At 43.0% G+C, this 22,346-nt stretch overlaps 1 protein-coding gene across 5 annotated transcripts in view; it reads right to left on the reverse strand.

Moving 5' to 3' along the window:
- Nucleotides 1-3,938: 3,938 nt before the first annotated feature.
- Nucleotides 3,939-22,346, reverse strand: part of EWSR1 (EWS RNA binding protein 1) — a 40,420-nt gene continuing 22,012 nt past the window's right edge. For 3 of the 5 annotated variants that reach the window (XM_038373092.2, XM_038373090.2, XM_043498490.1), the window contains 11 exons: nt 21,113-21,324; nt 19,398-19,578; nt 16,532-16,569; nt 15,962-15,994; nt 14,830-14,948; nt 13,208-13,337; nt 12,247-12,369; nt 8,859-9,018; nt 7,963-8,060; nt 6,375-6,627; nt 3,939-4,347 (listed from right to left, as the gene is read on the reverse strand). In XM_038373092.2, the coding sequence (XP_038229020.1) occupies nt 4,308-4,347; nt 6,375-6,627; nt 7,963-8,060; nt 8,859-9,018; nt 12,247-12,369; nt 13,208-13,337; nt 14,830-14,948; nt 15,962-15,994; nt 16,532-16,569; nt 19,398-19,578; nt 21,113-21,324 (1,387 nt within the window). In that variant the 3' untranslated portion in view covers nt 3,939-4,307. The remainder of the gene's footprint in view (nt 4,348-6,374; nt 6,628-7,962; nt 8,061-8,858; nt 9,019-12,246; nt 12,370-13,207; nt 13,338-14,829; nt 14,949-15,961; nt 15,995-16,531; nt 16,570-19,397; nt 19,579-21,112; nt 21,325-22,346) is intronic. The other 2 variants (XM_038373093.2, XM_043498491.1) reach the window with 1 other exon arrangement.

Genomic DNA, 22,346 nt, shown 5'->3' on the forward strand with positions numbered 1-22,346 from the left:
TCCCTCTGTGTTGTACCAGCACTGATTCTACCGCACCCAGTTGTAGATGGTGGTCTACTTCCAGTCTCAGAAGGTGCTTGTGAGAGGGGTCCCAGAAGAGGGATGGGGAAAGAGGGTGGGTAGGGGAGATGGAGATGAACTGGATGGAGTAGCTGATCTTGGTGATTTCCAGTACCCATTTGTCGGAAGTGATGGTTCGCCACTTTGGGGAGAATGGTGCTAGGTGGTCTGTAAATTGATGGATAATGGTTTTAGCAACGGTAATTGGGGGAGGTCTGTCAACCCCCCCAACCAAACCTTCTAATTTAAATGTTTTGATAGCGGTTGCTGTGATGCAGTAGATTGAGAAGAATTTGATCTACGTTTGGATGGTCTTTGTCTGCATGGCTGAGGATGTTACGGTCTCTGGTTCTGCGTGTAGGGCGCCTGTTTTGAATGTTGTAATGCGTTATATCCACCTTGTTTCTGTTTAATTGCAGATGTATAGATGCCTAAAGATCTGAGAGCGGCTCTTGAATTCTTTAATATATGAAGGGATTTGTCGGTCTTACCCATGAACAATTTCGGACCTTCAAATTGAAGGTTCTTTACTGTGGATTGCACCTCCTTTGGAAACTCTACAGGTGGAGCTAAGAGGCTCAGTGCATTACAATGGCGGTTGCATAGACCACACCACGTCTGCAGAGTCTAAACATGCCTGAAGGGCTGTTCAAGCCAGGTGGTGTCCTTCAGACATGAGTGATGAATTGCTTTTTTCCCCTTCAGGTATGAAATCAGTAAATTTGGATATTTTGTGTGGTTGTATTTCACCGTCAGAGCTTCATAACTGATTATTCTAAACTGTAATGTCGCAGATGAATAGGCCTTGCAACCAAGTAGATCCAATCTCTTCCACTCCTTATCATAAGGGGTGACTCTGGAGTAATGTTACCTACCCGTTCATTAACTGCATCTACCACCAGAGAATTTAGCTGGGGGTGTGAATAAAATTTCCTATTCTTTCAAAGGGACTTTTTTTTTTTTTAAATCTGCCCTTTTACATGTAAGTGGGATTGTGGTGGGGGCCTGCCAGATGGTTGTGGCAGGCTCCATGTTTTATCATTTATAGGAAGAGCAATCTTGGAGGTAGTTGATGTTCGGAGTATGTCCAACAGCTTGTGTTGTGATTCAGCAACCTCCTCACGGGGTGTTTGGAGTGTGTCGGCTACTCTTTTAAACAGTTCTTGGAACAGTTTGAAATAATTTCTGGTAGTAGACAGAGGAGGCATGATGCTCTCATTGGGTGAGGAAGAGGTGTTCGTTGCACGAGTACCCTCCTGATCTAAAGCTTCCTCAAAATTCTGTTCATGGGAGACGTCAGATGCCGCTGCCGATGTTGCTAGGGAGTGCCTACGCATTTCCCTGGGAACACTTGGGGGTTTGGGGTAGTACTGTCTGTATACTGTCCATAGGTCCCAGTACAGCCATTATGGTGGGAAAGACACTGGTGGAAGTATTCATGGGTGTCCTTACCACCCCCTGGATATCAGGTCTGGGATGGTGTCTAGCAGGAGTAATTTTTTGTCAAGGTCTAAATTTCTTGGTCAAAATATAGTCAAGTTCCAGACCCCAGAGAAAATACAAAATAAAAAGATTTTATGGTCTGTTTAAAAACATCTGGCAGTCCAAATTTGGCCCACGGTCCACCTATTGACTAACACTAGTGTCTAGGATGTTCTCGTAGTTCAGACCTTATACTGCCTTGCATAGGTGAGGAGTGTTGGGATGAAAAAACTTCCCCTTCCTTATCCTCCTCTCTGGAGAAAGGAGAGGCAGATCTAGTTGGTAGTGAGAGTATCAGTACTGAGGAGAGGGGACTCCAGGATCACTGTTAGGTCCTTATATGTGAGGAACTGCATTTGTTGCAGTGCTGAGAATTGTTGCAGTATCAGAATTGGTGCCAATGTCAACTGCACCAAGGAAGACATAGTAGCCTTCACTGCCATTGCATGTTTTATGCACCAGAGAGCCAGAAGGTGGCACCAGTGCCTGAGATGTTGCAGAGGCACTCAGTAGTATTTCATTGGTGCGGCCAGGCTGCCCTTTCCACAATGGCACTTTTCTCTGCCTTCTGTTTTAGAGCCTGTCTGCTTGAGGTCTTTGGCCTTAATGGTACTGGCAGTACCAGACGTCTCTGCCAACTTGTAGGTACTTAGCGGTGGCGCATTCAGTACCAATGCTGTAGATCGAATTGAGGAATGGCTTCTTTTTCAATCTGGTCTTCGTAGGAGGAATGGTAGCATTCCTCTTCACATGTCTTTCAGGAGACAGGTCCCTCCCATGCAGAGCTGAGGAGGGAGGTCTGTCAGAAGCTGCATTCAGCTATCAGTCGCCAGGAGAAATTTGCGATCCCAGGTCTGAGGCTGGGTGGAAAGACTTCTCCATGAGAACTGAGTTTTAGTTTAAGGCCCCTTGTTTTTCTTGTGTGGGCCTTAACATTATGGCAATGAGGAAGATTACATGGGTGCACTATAGCACTTTCACAACCATATGCATTAGCTGACTTGGTGATGGTATAACAGCAAGACAATCTGTTACTTTATCAGTTATAAGCTTTATGTAGGATACACACACGCACACAGCAATGCAGTCACCTCTTCCCTGAGGGAAATGAAGAGCTACCACTAACAGTCTGAGGTAAGGAAATATCTCTTCTGACAAGACAATTAAAATTCCCACTCTGCAAAATGAGATGGGATTTTAATCATCATAAATAGCTGTGATCTCAGTTCTAGCTCTAATAGAAATGGCTCTGTCCAGCAGCAAAGCACCCAACTATCCCCAGGCTGGACTCTTGAGGAGTTAGAAGAAAGTGTCACTTACACAAACTTGTTAGAGCACCTGTATTCTTCCTTAGATGCCTGCCTGGCACATCGGAACACATACAGGACTGGTCACTAATCTGGTGCTTGTGCTATGTGACATGTTCTTGGATTTCTCCACCAGCACCGACTCCTACTTTCCTGATAGGCATCCTGTCTTTGTTTTATATATATGTCCCATCTCTGTGAGATCAGAAATAATTAAACCTGGAGAGCACTGCATTTCACACCAGAAACTGCATTCTGGCAATGAGTGCAAGTTGGTCGTTGTTTTGCTTCTAGCCTATTTTGTGAAGTTTCAGTCTGCATGTTTTGTTTTATTGATATATCACAGGCACATGGTATGGAAGACCAGGCTCAACCCCTTGATATTATTCAATTGGTTGTGTTATAAATTAGTTACAAATAGTGTTTCCTGTTCAGAGCCTGTATTCACAGGGCACCTGCTGTTTCAGTGTAATAATCTTGCTTGAACTTTCAACCCATACTGCCTGTATTACTTTCAGAGGAAAATTTATTACTCAAGATGATTTCATTTACCCTTCCAGTTCATACAGTCCTACATTTCTACTTACTGGGCTGCCTTGTCCTGAATGTTTTCAACAGAGCACTGGTTCTTAGCTGCATTCAGATACCAAGATGGTGGGCATGGTATACATGAAATGAGAATTTAAATGTTCATCTGCTATTTACAAAAAGTCTAGTCATGATATACCCAGCAATACATCTTTATTTACAGCCAGGATGCAATTCTGAAGTCCAATGGATCATTTGAAATGGTGTGTTCAATTCCGTCCTCTGAATGCAATAAGCCATACTTTACAGTTTAAGGTTAAGGTGCCTGCTCTGCCTTGCCAAATACACTTCAGGATTGATTCAATCTTTTCATGGTAGATTTTAATCCCTGCTCCCTCCGTACAATGCAACATTCAATATCAAAGGATTACAAGCCATATAATACATACAACTCACGAGTGAAACTCACTGCCTCTTCTGCAGAGCCCACAGAGCTGGAGTTTGCGATGCCACCTCCAGGTGGAAACGTTCAGAGTGCTGTTGAATAGACGCTGAGAAGTATTAAGTTTATAAACATTTGAAATTTTATTTAAAAAAAAAAACATCACAACCATTAACATTGTTACAGTTAGTTCTCCTCCTCCTGGTTTTGCAAACAATGATACTGAGCATGCTCACAACAATGGTTTCTCATTGGTTTAGTTTTAGTTTAAACAACCATTTTGTTTAAAAGGAAAAAAAATAACTCAGCACACTACCATTTAACTTGGTTTTAATGTTTCTCCACAAATGGTGAAAAATACTAAAGTACAGACAAGGAATAATCATAATGTTGTGGCCAACATTATAAATATGGAATTATAAATTTAAAACATTTTCTGGTTTAAAAAATAAATCTGGTAGTAAATGCAGCTCTGCAGGTTTCTGCCTCTAGTAGGGCCGGTCTCTCCGCTCCTGACGATGTTCACCCCTACAAAAAAGAAACAGCTTGTTTGGTTATAGCTCATAGGACACACCCATGACCTTGCTGTTCCATTAGACGGAGGAGGACAATGACAAAAGGTTTAGAAAATCTGACTTATGAGGAAAAGTGAAAAAAAACTGGGCACGTTTAAGTCTTTGGAAAACAAAGGCTGAGGGGACCCTGTCTTCAGACGTGTTACGGCTGTTCTAGCGAGGACGGGGGATCCATGTCCCCTAGAGGTAGGACAAGAAGTCATGGGCTTCATCTGCAGCACAGGAAGATTTAGGTTCGATATTAGGAAAAACTTTCTAACTATAGTACTACAATAGGCTTCCAAAGGAGGTTGTGCAATCCCCACCACTGGATCAGAATCACTTGTCGGGGATGGTGTACAGTTTACTTGTCCTGCCTCAGCACAGGAGGCTGGACCAGATGAGCTCAAGGTCCCTTCCAGCCCAACGTTTCTAGGATTCTATTCACACTCCTAGCACAAGAGAAGGCTATCACAATTTTCATTATTCAGTGTTTGTTCCCGTCCCCGTCAACTTTCTGATCAAGAGTTACTGATTTTCTAAGCTTTATTTCTCCACGTACCTTTGATCACATCAGATCTTGTTTCATTCCCCACCTCCACGCCAAAACCTATTCGAAATTGTCAAATCATCCTAGCCCCATGGTCCCTGAACTTTCTACCTCTCTCCCCTCTCCCCCCCCCTCCCCCCAAAGCTGGCTAGATTGTCGGGCTCAACGGGTAGTGATCAATGGTTCCATGTCTAGTTGGCAGCCAGTATCAAGTGGAGTGTCCCAAGGGTCGGTCCTGGGGCCAGTTTTGTTCAATATCTTCATTAATGATCTGGAGGATAGTGTGGATTTCACCCTCAGCAAGTTTGCAGATGACACTAAATTGGGAGGAGAGGTAGATATGCTGGAGGGTAGGGATACGATACAGAGGGCCCCAGACAAATTAGAGGATTGGGCCAAAAGCAATCTGATGAGGTTCAACAGGGACAAAGTGCAGAGTCCTGCACTTAGGACAGAAGAATCCCATGCACCAGTACAGACTAAGGACCAAATGGCTAAGCAGCAGTTGTGCAGAAAAGGACCTAGGGGTTACAGTGGACGAGAAGCTGGATATGAGTCAACAGTGTGCCCTTGTTGCCAAGAAGGCCAATGGCATTTTGGGATGTATAAGTAGGGGCACTGCCAGCAGATCAAGGGACGTGATCATTCCCCTCTATTCGGCATTGGTGAGGCCTCATCTGGAGTAGTGTGTCCAGTTTTGGGCCGCACACTACAAGAAGGATGCTGAACAATTGGAAAGCGTCCAGAGGAGGGCAACACAAATGATTAGGGGATTGGAACACATGACTTATAGGGAGAGGCTGAGGGAATTGGGATTGTTTAGTCTGCATAAGAGAAGAATGAGGGGGGGATTTGATAGCTGCTTTCAACTACCTGAAAGGGGGTTCCAAAGAAGATGGATCTAGACTGTTCTCAGTGGTAGCAGATGACTGAATGAGGAGTAATGGTCTCAAGTTGCAGTGTGGGAGGTTTAGGTTGGATATTAGGAAAAACTTTTTCACTAGGAGGGTGGTGAAGCACTAGAATAGGTTACCTAGGGAGGTGGTGGAATCTCCTTCCTTAGAAGTTTTTAAGGTCTGACTTGACAAAGCCCTGGCTGGGATGATTTAGTTGGGGATTGGTCCTGCTTTGAGCAGGGGGTTGGACTAGATGACCTTTCAACCCTGATATTCTATGAAAGCTGGGGCTGGGAAGAGGGCTGCAGCTCTAGGAGAGGGAATGCGGACAGGGGTAAGGTGGTTGAGGTTGGGGCCACAGCTGGGGGCAGCCCTGGGCATGGGGCTGCCAGCCGGGACCCTGAGCACAAGCCCAGGAGCGGAGCCAGAGCCAGGAGCGGAGCTGGGTGGGCCCCAGCAGCACCCTCCCCAACATTCCTTCCTACACCCTTAAGGGGCGCACCCCACCTCTGTCCTAGCCTATTGCCAGGTTCCTTAGTTTGCTCTCCTACATACTTGTCCATTTTTCCTGGTCCTCCACGCCTGCCGCCTCTGCCTCCCATTTGCTCCATAAGAGGTCCAGGTGGGCCCCCAGGTCCTCCTCGTCTTCCTCCTCCAAATCCACCTCGATCCATACCCCGGCCTCCTCTGAATCCGCCTCTATCTCCACCACGTCCACCTCTGAACATTCCACCAGGGCCACCACGATCCATGAGGCCTCCTCTTCCTCCTCTCATGCCACCAGGGCCACCTCTGCCACGATCTCCACCTAAAGAAAAATGTCACCATGTACATTTGAAACCAAAGAGAAAAGGAGGACTTGTGGCACCTTAGAGACTAACATTTATTTGAGCATAAGTTTTCGTGAGCTACAGCTCACTTCATCGGATGCATTCAGTGAAGTGAATGCATCCGACGAAGTGAGCTGTAGCTCACGAAAACTTATGCTCAAATAAATTTGTTAGTCTCCAAGGTGCCACAAGTCCTCCTGTTCTTTTTGTGAATACAGACTAACACGGCTACTACTCTGAAATCTGTCATTTGAAACCAGGGCTCTATAAGGTGAAAACATGCCTGCTCTAGACAGATTTCCAGAACTGAAAACTTAGTCCTTTCACATTAAATCTCTAACTTTCCTCCAGACCCAACGCAAGAGGAAGCAGTACAAGATGTGTGCATGCAGCTTTGAGGCAGTGGGTGGCTTAAAGCCTGGAACCATGAAGAGGGCAGCCACCCCAATCACAGGGCAGAAAACCCACTTTTCACTCTACCCAAAATTGCTGGCCCTTGTCAAAAACATGAATGCTGGCAACATTGCACAAACTGAACAAAACACAGATGCCCAGGAAGCAATGTCAGGCCGCTTTCTGGGCTGGAGACAGCCGATGGTGGCTCATGCCACACTGCATGAACTGCATGTTTACAGAAGTGCCACTGAAAATTTTGTGCTACCCTGAAATCCACTGGGGAAGCTTGAGAGGCAGATGGCTGATTTAGAGGCCATTTTGGCTGGGAGCCACATAAAGTGACAGTGTCATAGGGCAGGTCTACAGACAGAAACACTATATTGGTGCAGTTGCGTTGCTATAGCACGTCTGGTGAAGTCGCTCTATGCCGAAGGGAGAGCGCTCTTCCTTCAGCGTAATTACTCCTCCTCTGCGAGATGTGGAAGTTATGTTGGTGGGAGACAGTCTCCAGTCAACACAATGCTGGTGTGGACAGCGCTTAGGTCACTGTAACTTGCGTCACAACTCTTTTTCACACCCCTGAGCAACGCAAGTTAGATTGACTCAAGCAGTAGTGTAGACCTGCCTGTAGGAAATTGGATTCCTTGCATCTATCTGCAAGGAAGGGTCACATAAAGAGGGGGAAAGTGAGAACAAGGTCATCTCAGGCAGAACAGAACCACAAACTGCTACCTCTACAGCTCCAAGAGGGTATTATTTACCCAGTAATTATCCACATCTAGTGATTAGTCCCTGAGAACACTGTATAAGCAATGTCAATCACATCAGTAAAGGAGGTGGTCCATCTTAAGTACTCATTTCCCATGCTCTGGGAATAACCTTGAGCTCCTCTCTAAAAAGCTGTGCCACATACATACCTGGAGGTGGGAAGGGGGGTGGAAGAAAGCCTTCTGGTTTAGGAGCCTTGCATTGATTACACTCTGTTCTCCAGGCAAAGTTCTGGTTTCCACATCCCCTAGACAGAACCATCAATTAGTGAAGACTTTAAAAAAAAGTTTCTGAAGGAGAAACAAGATTTGAAGATCTATCTTAATAACTTTTAATGGCTATGTAACTGATCTAGGAAAAGACGCTGGTCCTAGTACAGAACTGGAGACAAATGTAAGGATTTTGTTCTCAACTTTGATACTGAGTCTGTAAGTGAGCAAGTCAACCAGCCCATATTTCTCCATCTTTGGGGTTTGTGATGACTAACTAGTTAATATCTGCACCACACTTCTGGGTAACAGAGCCCTTTTTATCTGCTTTGCAGTACAAAAGAATGGCAACGTATCATTACACTGAATGATGTGGTTGCTCCAACTATGCTCCTCTTTGGGGCAGGGACTGTCTTTTTGTTGTGTTTGTACAGCACCTAGCACAATGGCACTACTTCAATACAAATAAATAATATTGCTCTCTAATTTGACAGAGATGTTAAATTGGCAAGGACTGTTTGTAATCACTAATGCATCTCTGCTTAGTCCAAACTCTCAATTACAGTAAATTCAACAGCTTATTTTTTCAAAATTTGAACTGTACTTTATTACCAGAAGTTCTGGCCCCAAATGAGCCATTTCCTAACTGACAAGTACCCAGGCATTTTGGTGACATTATTAGCATGATGGGGCCTGTGACATTCTGCAGGAGATGAAAGCTGAGTGGGCTGCAGTGCCAGGTACCATGTAAGGAAGAAGGCATCTGGGTTTACATGCAGGACTACAGGGTACAAAGATGTTAACAGATCAGCCTAGTTGGTAATGCAAACACTTACGGATTGGGGCACTGCCAGTCTCCAGCTCGGTGCTGGACGTTTCCTCCAGAAGGGTTTCCTCTAGAACCCCGCGGTCCTCTTGGAGGAAAGCCTCCCCTGTCTCCACCTCTGCTTCCCATACGGCCCATTGGACCACCAGAACCACCAGGACCCCCTGGGCCTGAAAGGAAGAAGTCAATTAATTCCAATGCAGACCCTGGTTACCTCCACAACTTAGGGTGTTGCTCAGTAATGTTCCCTCTGATTTTTTAGATCCATGTGTGGAATGAGTTTTGTTATGTGCAGCACCAATATCGAGATAATGTGTGGATGTGCGCCACCGCCCACCCGTACAAACAAAACACCTAGATATATTTTTTTAAAAGTTATAGGTATGGAAGAAAAAAGATTAAAACAAGGGATAATTAACAAGGTGCACTACTTAAGATGTTTATTTAATATGAAATCAAATAAAAAGAAAATTTAAATGAAGAAAATTAACACGGATAGCTGTATTACACTGAAAAAGGAGAGACAAGACAGTAGACTCTCCGTATGGGACTGACTGTTTTCTCACAATGTGGGGCAACACTGCTGTGGACCCACCCAGCCTCAGTTATAGTCCATGCTACCTTAGGAGAGAAGCTGATTAAGTATCCCTTGGAGTGGAGTACATGCATTTTATCATCCTTTCTAACAAATCAAGCCAGTAAACACACCAAAATGTGGCATAGTGAAAACAGCTATATAGATAAAACAAAGACAGCCATTAAGTGAAAGCATGAAGTCAGCTGTAGCTCACGAAAGCTTATGCTCTAATAAATGTGTTAGTCTCTAAGGTGCCACAAGTACTCCTTTTCTTTTTGCGAATACAGACTAACACGGCTACTATTCTGAAACCTGTCAAAAAATATATTTGCCAGAGGCCCAATTTAATAACCTACTCCCATAGACCACTAAATCTTCAGGGAAAGCTGCTCTCAAAAAATTAAGAATCTACCAAAACACTAGCATGCTACGGACTTTTGCAGTCCACAAAACTATACCTCTTTCATGCATATTATCTGCACACATAGCTCAGCTTCAAGATACTAAACAAATCTATAAGTTAACTAGAAATAGTCATTCTCTCCTCGCAAGTATTAATACAGTATTTTCTGATGCTGGAAAGGAGAGTAAAAAGGCATTCACTCAGGCTTATACAATTTCTATAGAATGTCAACTCTTAATTTGATTAAAACTTCACACACATAGAAGAGTAAAAATAAGTAACAATGAAGCGACACAGACAGCAAACAAACCACAAACAAGTGACAACACTGAAAATACAACGGGAAGTAAAACATCAAGTGGTTGGTTATGGGTTTTTAAATGTGTGTTTAGGAGGGCCCATGTTGTGCAAGTGAAACAGAGCCCTGTAGAAACAGGCAAAATTCTCCTGTAATTTGTGCATGTTGCCAACTCAAAAACTCAGACGAGGCTCATTAAGTTTTTACAAGCCCAGCCTTAAGTAAACGGAGCACATTAACACATCGCTTCAGAGTTTGCGGACAGACCCGCTTCAAATAATTTGCAAATAAAGTCTTCAACCTACAAAACACCTAGCACCAAATGCTTGCTACTTATGAGTCAATGAGAGTACTCTGAAGAGCCAGAACTGTACCAGATAGCAAAGATCTGGCCTTAATGGTTTCCAATACCTCTCACCAAAAGAATTCTAAAACTTGACTGGAGGCCTCTCTCCTGGCCACTACAGCCCCAAAGCAGGGGCTGGGACAAGACAGGTTAGAAAATACAAGAGGGATACTGAAAATCAAACTTTAAAGCTGTAGTACATGTTCCCAAACAAAGCTTAATCCAAACATTTTAAGCAGCTGGTGGAGGTACCGTTAATTTTAGGAACTAGATTAATTAACCTATGTACCAGATAAACAATTCCGAAATGCCAGCCAATGCAAAAGCTAGGCATAAATAATACATTGTCACTTTTGAGATTATAGAAATAGTTATTAAATGTGATTTTTAATGACAGTTTTGGGGAGGAGATGATTTAATTGGATTCTTTTTAAAAAACAAACCACAGTTACTGCAGTTATTCTCCAGCCAGAACTACTTATCTACAGGGATCTCTTTTTTGGCAGAATAAAAGCAGTTGTCATATATAAAGCACATCTCAAATCCTGTTTCTACTTTTTCTATTCAGTTGGCTTGACTTGTTTACAAAATACAGGTATAATCAGTGGTAAAATAACCAAAATTAAGCTAAATACTTTTGATGATTGTATCTATCCACTAGTTTTTTACATTAAAAAGGCAGAAGCAAAATTCTGCAAAATGTATATATTTGTAAATGGCACACATGACATGGGGTAATCTTTAACACAGTGAAACAAATATCAGGTTTCAGAGTAGAAGCCATGTTAGTCTGTATCCGCAAAAAGAAAAGGGGGTACTTGTGGCACCTTAGAGACTAACAAATTTATTTGAGCATAAGCTTTCGTGAGCTACAGCTCACTTCATCGGATGCATGCAGTGGAAATACAGTAGGGAGATTTTATATACACAGAGAACATGAAACAATGGGTGTTACCATACAAACTATAAGAGACTGCTGAATTGGAATTAATTTGCAAACTGGACACCATTAAATTAGGCTTGAATAAAGACTGGGAGTGCATGTGTCATTACACAAAGTAAAACTAATTTCCTTATGTTTATTTTTCCCCCTACTGTTCCTCACACGTTCTTGTCAACTGCTGGAAATGGCCCACCTTGATTATCACTACAAAAGATTTTTTTTCTCTCCTGCTGGTAATAGCTCTGTATATATAAAATCCCCCTACTGTATTTTCCACAGCATGCATCTGATGAAGTGAGCTGTAGCTCACGAAAGCTTATGCCCAAATAAATTTGTTAGTCTCTAAGGTGCCACAAGTACTCCTTTTCTTTTTGTGAAACAAATGACGTTTAAAAAGTGACATTTAGTTAAATCTTTCTTACTGGTATTGTTGTTTGTCTGTCTCTCTCGTCTCTCGCCCACAGCCCAGATGGGACTGCCTGGGAGAGACTTGCTTGTCCCATCTCTCCTCGCCGCCACCCACGCCGCAGCTGGGGCTGCTTGGGAGAGAGTCGGACCAGAGTCGCGATTCATGTCTCCCCCACATCTCACTCCCTATTCCCCCCCCCCCCCCCATCAGCTCACGGTCTCCATGTTCTCTCTCTGCAGGGTCATGAGGCACCAAATTAGGGGAGCCATGCAGGCGTGGCTCCCCTAATTAGGTGTGCGGCCCTTCATTCCCTCAGGCAGGCACCCAGAGGCAATGCTGCTTGGTGTACATTACACCCCAGCTCTGCACAATAAGGTTCCGGGGGAATTCAGCTCATTCACACAGACTCTGGCCAACATTACCTCCACGCAGAGGGGGAGGCAATCCACGTGATTCACGTGGGGGCATCCCACCCCTCATGCTGTTCATTGGCGCCTTCTTCCGAGTGAGAGAAACTTTGAGTTTGCTCCCCTGGAAATCTTTTCCTGGGGGAAAAAAAACAAAACAGAAAAGTGTGGCTTGCTTACATGGTCACAAACTTCAACTACTGGAGGGGGAATAGGGCTTTGGTACCATGTACATGCATCCTACAGGATACATGTATCCATAGTCACTGATCAAAAGGAAAGGTGTCCTATTATGTGTTGGAGGGTGGGGGAGAATTCCACCTCTGACCTGTAGAACCAAAGACACTCTACACAGAGTTGCCCAGACTAGTTGGAAGTTAGTGCTCTAGGGTGCTGGCTTATCTTATCTGGTTTTAGTCAAACCAGAACGTTTCCCAGTTAATATCTTTCCAAGCAAGATCTGCTTTACTATGTATGTATGTATGCATGCATGTATGTATCACCTCCCTATGTGAAGGGCATAAACCCCCACTTTTCTATCCTCTGTATTAGCCAAATACTTAGCTATGAAACATAGGCACCGACTCCGTGGGTGCTCCGGGGCTGGAGAACCCACGGGGGAAAATTGGTGGGTGCTCTGCACCCACCAGCAGCTCCCCACCCCGCCCCTTCCCCAGCTCCGCCTCTTCCCCTGAGCATGCCACATCCCGCTTCTCTCCCCAGCTCCAAGCTGTTTCGCGGCAGCAAGCCCCGGGGGGGGAGGGGGAGGAAGGCGGCGCGTTCGGGGGGAAGAGGCAGGGCCAGGGCGGGGATTTGGGGAAGGGGTTGGAATGGGGGCGGGGCAGGGCACAGGTGAAGTTGGGGTGGGGCTGGGGCAAGCATCCACCAGCACCTGGAAAAGTTGGTGCCTATTTTATGAAATAAATCCCAGTAAAACTATGCTCATCAGAAGCAAGAGTTAATTCCAGTCACTTGCCATCAAACCACTCTACAGCTGCTTTGGCAGTTGATGGGTCATCATAGGACACTGTGGCATCTCCTTTTGGCTTTCCAGTTTCTTTGTCAAGATAGAAGTTTATCATAGGTTGCCCAGTCCTCTTGTTCATCTAGCAGGAAAATAAAATCATACTTCAAATTGCAATGCAATAAACTGAATGAACTGTAAACAAAAAGATTCCCAAGATATCCTTCTCTACTACTCTTAAAATCATCCCTAATTCCTCTAAGGTAGAGGTCAAATACTCCATTTCAGTTATACGATTAGAAGCATCAGGAAAGAGAAAATCCACACAGATCCTGCCCCCCCAATCCCACTTAAAGGATGTGACTAACCCCCTATCCCACCTTAGGGCACAACTACAGTAGAATTCAGAAACCTGAAGCGACACTGAAGTCCTAAAAGGCTCTTTTGGAATACAATTCTGCAGGTTATTTCAGGGGTTCTCAGCCTGCTGGGTTAGGACCATACTGCTATATGGGAAGTGGTCCTGCCTAGAATACAGTGGGTGGGCGTGTCCCAGTATGGAAAAGGCTGAGAATCACAGCTCTATTTCCACCCCACTCTACTAGTCAGTGAGATAGTTATTGTTCCACACTCCAGCGGTCTGCATAGAATCATAGGTTTGGAAGGAACCTCAAGAGGTCATTTAAGTCCCTTGCACTCATGGCAGGACTAAGTATCATCTAGGCCATCCCTGACAGGTGTTTGTCTAACCTGCTCTTCAAAATTTCCAATGATGGAGATTCTGCAACCTTCCTAGGCAATTTATTCCTGTACTTAGACACCCTGACAGTTAGGAAGTTTCTCCTGATGTCCAACCTAAACCACCCTTGCTGCAATTTAAGCCCATTGCTTCTTGTCCTACCCTCAGAGGTTAAGGAGAACAATTTTTTCCCTTCACCTTGTAACAACTTTTATATACTTGAAAACTTATCTCCATCCTCAGTCTTCTCTCCCCCAACTAAACAAACCCATTTTTTTTCAGTCTTTGATCATAGGTCATGTTTTCTAGACCTTTGATAATTTTTGTTGCTTTTCTCTGGATTTTCTCCAATTTGTCCACATCTTTCCTGAAACGTAGCACCCAGAATTGAACACCATACTCCAGTTGAGGCCTAATCAGTGCTGAGTAGAACGGAAGAATAATTTCTCATGTCTTGCTTAGAACACTCCTGCTAATACATCCCAGAATGATGTTTGCTTTTTTTTTTTTTTGGGGGGGGGGGGGGGGAGAAACAATCTTATACTGTTGACTCAGTTAGCTTGTGATCCACTATAACCCCCAGATCCCTTTCTGCAGTACTCCTTCCTAGCCAGTCATTTCCCATTTTGTATGTGTGCAACTGACAGCTCCTTCCTAAGTGGAGTACTTACTTTATAAGTATACTCTATGCCATTATAAAAATCATTGATGAAGATAATGAACAGAACCAGACACACAACTGATCCCTCCGGGACCGCACTCGATACGTCCTTCCACCTTGACTGTGAACGATTCATAACTACTCTCTGTGAACAATTTTCCAACCAGTTATGCACTCACCTTACAGTAGCTCCACCTAGATTGTATTTCCCATGCATACCATGTTGTCACCCACCTTGACAACACCACATTGTTTGAAGAAGTCTGCCAGCTCCTCCAGGGTCACACCGTCACTCAGTCCCTGTACATAAACTGAACTGTTGTCTGAATCATCATCTGGGTCTACAGATGGGCCTAAGGAGATCAAATTCACAGAAGTATCATTATACCAGGTGATCACAAAAGATAATGAAGGACAGAGTTCAGTTTTGTCTGGTCAACTCTAGTGATAATCTCCTAAATGGACTGCTACCTCTCTTTCAGTGAGGGTAAATACTTGTATATTTATGGAAATGCCAGATGAAAATCCAGCCATACAACATGGGGATTCAGTGGCACCTTCTCTATACATAAGGAAGAGCCATACTGATCACTAAGAAAGTATCTGTAAAAAAGCTCATCCTTTACAAATAACCAGCTGATTTATTTCCTACTGACCTCCTACTTAAGGGAATTTTGGTCTGGTCTCTTGCCATGGCTGGATGTATACATAAAAGTGCCATGAGAAACTGTAGCCAAAATTGGGTGGCTGATGTAATGGAAGTCTTTTTGAGCAATAATTTGAGATCTGTGCAAAAACAGATATCCAACTGCAGGTGCAAATTAGATTTTATATCTTTTGTACAATTATATAGGCAATGACCTAAGCTGATCCTGGAAACAGCTACAGAGACACAAAATGCACATTTGTACAAGACTAGACAGGAAAAAACTACAAATTCACAGGCTATAGGTGGTGAAAGGGAGGAAAGGAAGAGAAAAGTAAAGCTAGTATATGCCTGTGTGGTAGTTATTTCAATACTGCTTGAAATTAGATGCCTGGTATATCTGAATACCCATGGATATGCTGCTTAAATACTCTGCTCTTTCATGAAGGGAAGGATAAGCATCCAAATGAATCTTTGCAAATTTATATCAGCCAGCCCAACTATTTGATTAATTAAGAAAGTAGAAGAAATGGATCAAGACACTGAAATACAAAGGGTGAATGCCCCTGAACTTTTTATATAGGCAGGGAAGAAATAAGGCAGAGAATCCCTTGCGGACAAACAATGTGAATGACTGCCTTCACTTGTGGAGGAAGAACAAGTGAGAAATCCTTCTTTTCAGCATGCCCAGGTGATATTCTGAACAGTAATCAAAATTACCTAAATCAAGATCTGGTCCTTCTTCCATGGGTCCTGCCAGTCAAGGAAAAAAAATCATATAAAGTTTTGTTAGTGCACGTCTTGCAGGCTGAAAACCGACACACACAAATCTATCTACTTACAACCACCTTATGATGGTGTTGGTTAAACTCAAATTGACCTGCATTGCAAAAATTTTAGCAATGCACCTTTTTACGGTTTTTTTGTGATCAGTTTGCTACTTTTAGCAGCCTTTAAAACCATTAACCATTATTACACTTCTTTAGCTTTATTGGGCCAATCAGTGTATATTTATAAGAAAAGTTATTTTTCTTTATTAAATCCAAACAAAATTAAATTTATTCTCCCCAAATTACAAAAGTAGTTTCTCAATACTTCAAGTTACCCTTTGTTTTGTAACCATAGGTTAACCTTATACCCCTAGGCATTGCCGGCAGTACCCATTAAAGTCTTGTTGTATATGTCATTTTTAACCACTTATGAAACTAATAAAAATTATATATTTTTTTTTCTAAAAACTGACTGATTTTTTTTTTTAAACACTATCCATTGTAATGCTCAAAAACTTACCACCAGGCTTATTGAAGCCACCTCGCTCTCCAGCGCTGCTGGGGGGATAAACGAAGAAATGAAGGCCTTTCCCTTTAAAAAGCCAGTACCGCTCTGAGCCTCTGGGGCTCACTGGGAAGAATGGCACTGGCTAAACATCTCCAAACAATGCATCTGTCTGTCTGTCTCTCATCTCGTCACTATGCCTTTCTTCAGGGCAGCTTGCTCAAATTTCCTTTACGCACAACCTTGCTTGTCTGGTTTAGACACCACTTTTGCTGCTGTACCCTTTCATTACTTGTATTGGTATTAACAGTACAATACTTGGCAAAAACATTTAGAGATTTTCAAATTGTGTTTGATTTTTTTTAAAAAAAAAAAGATAAGTCACCTATAGGTCAACTCCCTCCCCTTTGTGTGTACATAAAGGTGCACCCTCAGCCTCTTGCAGCAGGAGAGCAAACTGAGTTCCTGGGTCCCTAACATTAACAGTTAAAAAGGCAGGAGACAACCATATGTAATACCTAGAACACAGTTCAGATGACATTTCCACTAAAACCTTAGTATAAAGCCATACATTCAGGTCACTACTGGATTTAACAGTCTCTGTGGAAGAAGAACTTACAGAATATATCAGGGCTCAAAGGCCTGGGGGTGCAGCTTTATGGACACAAACCAGAAATTAAGATTTTAATGTGTGCCAATGCAAAAATCATAGCCTCTAGCTTTTAACACAAAAGCACAGACTAGGCTATTCGTTTTTAATTGCTTCCAAGTGCTGGTTAATTAGGAAAATGCCACCTGAAAAGGGTTTTCTGGGTGGGGGTGTTGTTTTGAGGGAGGGAAGAGAGGAGGGAGAGAGCCATCTATTTGCTAGCCAGTATTGCACCTTTAATCTCTAAAAAGGTTTTAAATACACAATTCCAAGCTGTTGCATGCAGCTTTGCTTCCTTTTTTTTTAAAAAAGTACACACCATATATGTAATGTCTCTCTTTTTAAACACACACGTTTACACTTTTTAATGTTACACAATTCTAAAGTATTATACCAGTATGCAGTTACCAAAGTTACAGAAGGATTCCATTTATACAATGAATACATTTGGTTAAAAATATTCTATGTATATTTTTCCTCTCCATATGGACACCGTGTCTAGTCCCACTTTTCATTATGCTGCCGGCTGAGTACTGAGTACGGGTACTTTTTAAGTATTGAAGTGTATACAAGGCTCTCACTTTGTAACCTGTAGCATATAAATGCGACAAAGCATGTTAAAAAGTTTCCATGTTTAACAGCCAATGAAAATATAAAATAATTGAGTCAATGAAAAAGGGCATGTTAATAACATTGAGCTCCTTACCTGCAAGAGACACTGAAATCCATCACCACACCATGATAAAAGGGCCGAGTTCCCCTACCCTGCCCCCTGGGTGTTCAACCTACTGCTTCGTGGGAAGGCCACCTTTTCTATGGACAGTAGAAAAAACTACATCCAAAAAGCTGGCGGCCTCTTTAATAGACTGTCAGTTGGAAATCACTACAGAAGTAATTTATTCTTTGATTACAGGTGTGAAATTAGAGAAAAAATTGTGAATCTTTTGCAGTGAACAGCACCAAAATGGCTAGAAGTTTTAAGACGTGATGATAGTAATTTCAAGTGTCTACATCTACTTTAAAAACCATTAGAAATAAATATATTATGGGTGAAATCTTTATACAGAACAGTGGAACCCTGTTCCATTCAAGCCAATTTATGAAATCAGTAATGTTTCCATGTGAACAAGTGTTTATCTTTAAAATACAAGTTCCAGGTAGTTGTATTTCTCCAATAAAGATTTCAGGCCATTTGGATTCATTTTAGCTAAGCTATGCAGAATGACAGAGTAACTTTTCCAATTTCTAGGTGAAATGGGGTTCTAAAACAAGTCACCAATAAATGCTGCACTTTTATCTAAGGCTGTTGACTCACTTGCCCAGCCATACAAATATATGGGGCAACATTTTACAGAGTTTTGTCCTGATGTTTTGCACTTCCATCTCCGCATTTCTAATCCGTAAGAATGAAACACTCTGCATAGCTTTAAACTTAAATTTCATAGGGATTGAACACACACAAAGCTAAACCTTCCTTATATTAGCCTTGATAATTAGTCCATCATCCTCACCTTTATTAAAACAGACACCAGAGACAGGGAGCTACAAACTACTGATCTGAACAAATAGGTTTACTAAACCAGATTATGCCATCAGTTAAAATGACCAAACTGATTTAGACCACCTGAAAGCTCCAATGGGGAGCAGTCCTGGAAGTCAAGTCAGATCTTTGGGTGTTCTTGGGGCTTTTCTTCACACTCCAACCAAGCCACTCTAGAGCTGTGGCTTCAACAACAATAAACTGATCCATACATTCACTTATGACAGTAGCTCCAAGTGCTACTTCTAATGTAAACAGAGGCTGAGGGGAAACATTGTATAAAACAGCTGACATTAGGCTTCTGCCATGTACATACCTGAAACGTCAAGACCCCAAACAGCGAGGCAAAGAAAGTGAAACCTGGATCTCCTGGAAGGTTTGTGTGTGTTCTATCCAAAGTTATTGTTAAATCCCACAGAGGATTTCACCTCTGAATAACCATGAAGGGAGCTGAAAGTTCTGTATTTCATAAAACCCTTAATTCCCCCAAACCCAACAATCTGCAGGAAAAAAAAACAATCCTGCCCCTACTTCCCCTAGGAGGACATTTCCATGGACTAGAAACAATCTCACTATTAATAAATATTCTCCATGGAAGTGTGGTTTGAAATGTCATCTTTCAGCCGCTCCTTCCATTTCAAATCCTATGGGTAAAACAGAATTAGGTAAAAGGAGAAAAGATTTGCTCTTACCCCATTCCACCGCGTCCTCCTCCCCGCCCACCTCTGCTCATGCCTCCACGATCAAATCCTCCTCTTCCCCTTCCCCGGTTATCAGGGCCACTCATGCTCCGACTTTCTCCTGGGCCAGAAAAGCCTCCAGATTCCTGTCCATATCCACCCATGTTGCTGGTATGGTCCTGACGAAATGAACCTGAGGAGAGTTTGTATTGTAGATATTAAAGCAGAAGCAGATAAAGTCACTCATTCTGAAGTGCTTGTTCCGAATACAGTAACTCCTCAATGTCATCCCAGTTAACGTTGTTTCATTGCTGATCAATTAGAGAACATGCTCGTTTAAAGTTGCACAGTACTCCCTTATGTTGTTTGGCAGCAGCATGCTTTGTCCACTGCTTGCAGAAAGAGCAGCCCACTGGAGATAGTTGTGGGGGCTTGGAACCAGGGTGGACCGGCAGCACTCCTATCAGCTCCCCTAAGTTTCCTGTGTGGCAGCTGCCCACCAAGCTATCAATTGCCGGGCAGTTCAGCTGTCCCTCTCCCTTCACTGTCCTGTGCTGCTCCTGCCCTCTGCCTTGGAGCAGCTCCTGGGAGCCCCCTGCTTGCTGTTCGGGGTGGGGGTGGGGGGGTGTTGTTGCTAATATCAGGGTGTCCCCCTACCCCCGCTCCTGCCCCTAGCTACTTCACCCCATTTCCAGAGTGTGTGTGTTGGGGGAGACACTACAGGGCTGAGGACGGAGGGAGCTTGAGGGCAGCAGCTGCCGTCTCAACTTGCTGATCTACTTAAAAAGGCAATGTACTTAGAGTGGGGTCAGCGTACTTAAAGGGGCAATGCGCATCTCAGTGTGTGTGTGTGTGTGTGTGTGTGTGTGTGTGTGTGTGTGTGTGTGTGTGTGTGTGTGTGTGTGTGTGTGTGTGTGTGTGTGTGTGTGTGTGTGTGTGTGTGTGTGTGTGTGTGTGTGTGTCTCTCTCTCTCTCTCTCTCTCTCTCTCTCTGCCTTGTGGTCTTCCCTCCCTCCATTCGTGCTGCCATGTAGAGTGTGAGGCTAGTGTTAACCTCTGTGGGCTCATCAGAGTGTTAGTTTATCATTTAGCAGTAAGGCATTCTCTGGGAAATATCCCACCCTCTTTCACGCTCTGACTTCACCACCTCAACCAAGCTCCACAATCATCACTGCTGTGTACAGTATTAAATTGTTTAAAACTTGTACTGTGTATGTGTACACACACACACACACACACACACACAAAATATAGTCTTTTGTCTGGCAAAAAAAATTTCCCTGGAACCTAACCCCCCCCATTTACATTAATTCTTATGGGGAAATTGGATTCGCTTAACATCATTTCACTTAAAGTAGCATTTTTCAGGAAAATAACTACAACATTAAGCAAGGAGTTACGGTACCTCTTTGCACCTGCCTTCAGTACCATGAACTTTAGCAATACTGTGAACTAACCATTTGACATGGGTCTTAATAGAATGGCTACTGAAAGCAGGATGCATAGCACTTGACTTGCGGTCAAACTTAAAACTATACCCACAGTCAGTAACAGAAGTCTACAGAACTATCAGCTGGCAGATAGCATCTTGAGTATTTTCCAGCCAGCAGGCAAAAATAGTGAAATCCTCCTTCACAGATTTACTAGTATATCTTCTTTGACAAACTACTGAGATAGTACAATCATTACAGCTAGCCTCCTTAGATGAGCTTCATTATGCAAACTCACTCTGCTGGCTGTAACTGCTGCTCTGCTGGCTGTATTGGCTTGGGGCCTGGCTGTAGGATCCAGTCGGGGGAGGATAACTAGTAGGTGGCTGCTGGCCATAGCTGCTTTGCTGGCCATAGCTAGTCTGTTGTCCATAGGTGCTTGGCTGCCCATAGGTGCTTTGCTGAGAGTAACTGCTCTGATCATAACTGCTTGGCTGTGTAGAGGAATAGCTGAAAGACATAATTAAGAAGCATTTCTAGATGGAAGATAAATCAAGCCCCCTGGAAACACGCATTAGGCTGCAGTGGATCTAACTAGACAGTAATGGAAGTAACAATGCAAGACATTTAAAATGTGAGGTCATCCTATGGAGGCTGATTTGCAGGCATAGGAAAAAAAATAAGGGTTGCTAAAAACAAAAACACTGATCTAGTCCTTCATAGCTCTAAAAAGAGATAACTATACCATGGAAATCATCATTAGTTTCCAAGTGGGAAATCTGCACCCCTTGGGACGGTGCACTTTAAAACAAATTACGTTAAAAGGAACAGAGATTCAATGAATGATTGGTATCTGTCATCTAGAAGACTATGAAATATCAGCTGGTAATATGGCTTGTTTGTAACTAGTTTCCCTGGCTTCTTATAAATCAAGAGCAATCCAATTCACTTTATTTCCAAAAAAATAAAAGTCTCTCTGCTTGGCATATGTAGGCTCTTCAGACATGCTTGAGAATTTAAAACGCAATGCCTGTCTGTTCTACATTTCAGGTTGAACAACTCACCTGAGATTCATGACGTGCGTGGAAGCAGCATTTTTAAAAGTTAACACTGAAGAGGAATACAGAGAGCCTGAAACATATCCGCTCTTTAGGACCCCCAATTTTAGGAGGCAATGACATGTAATTATAAAGGTGGCTTTCACACTTAGGAGTTAAAAGTTAATATTTCTATATAAAACATTTTTCTTGAGTAGTCACTTTTGCCTTTTGTTATTATAGATATCTATCCTTTGATTAGAACTTATTTAATCACAGCCCTGTATTCTTTCCTCTTTGACCCAGCAGTGAAGAGAAGACTGGTTAGATGCAAATAAGCTTGTTTATGAAAATATCTGATAATCTGCAAGCATGGCAAGAAGGTTTATAGAGAACAAATGCTTAAAATCCAAAATATTTAAACTTTTCACACACTGGGAAAGTCCCTTTAAAAAAGGCAACAGCACTTTTATCCAAGCAAACAAATTTTAATGC

The sequence above is a fragment of the Dermochelys coriacea genome, chromosome 15, assembly GCF_009764565.3.
Source record: "Dermochelys coriacea isolate rDerCor1 chromosome 15, rDerCor1.pri.v4, whole genome shotgun sequence".
NCBI classification, from domain to species: Eukaryota; Metazoa; Chordata; order Testudines; family Dermochelyidae; genus Dermochelys; species Dermochelys coriacea.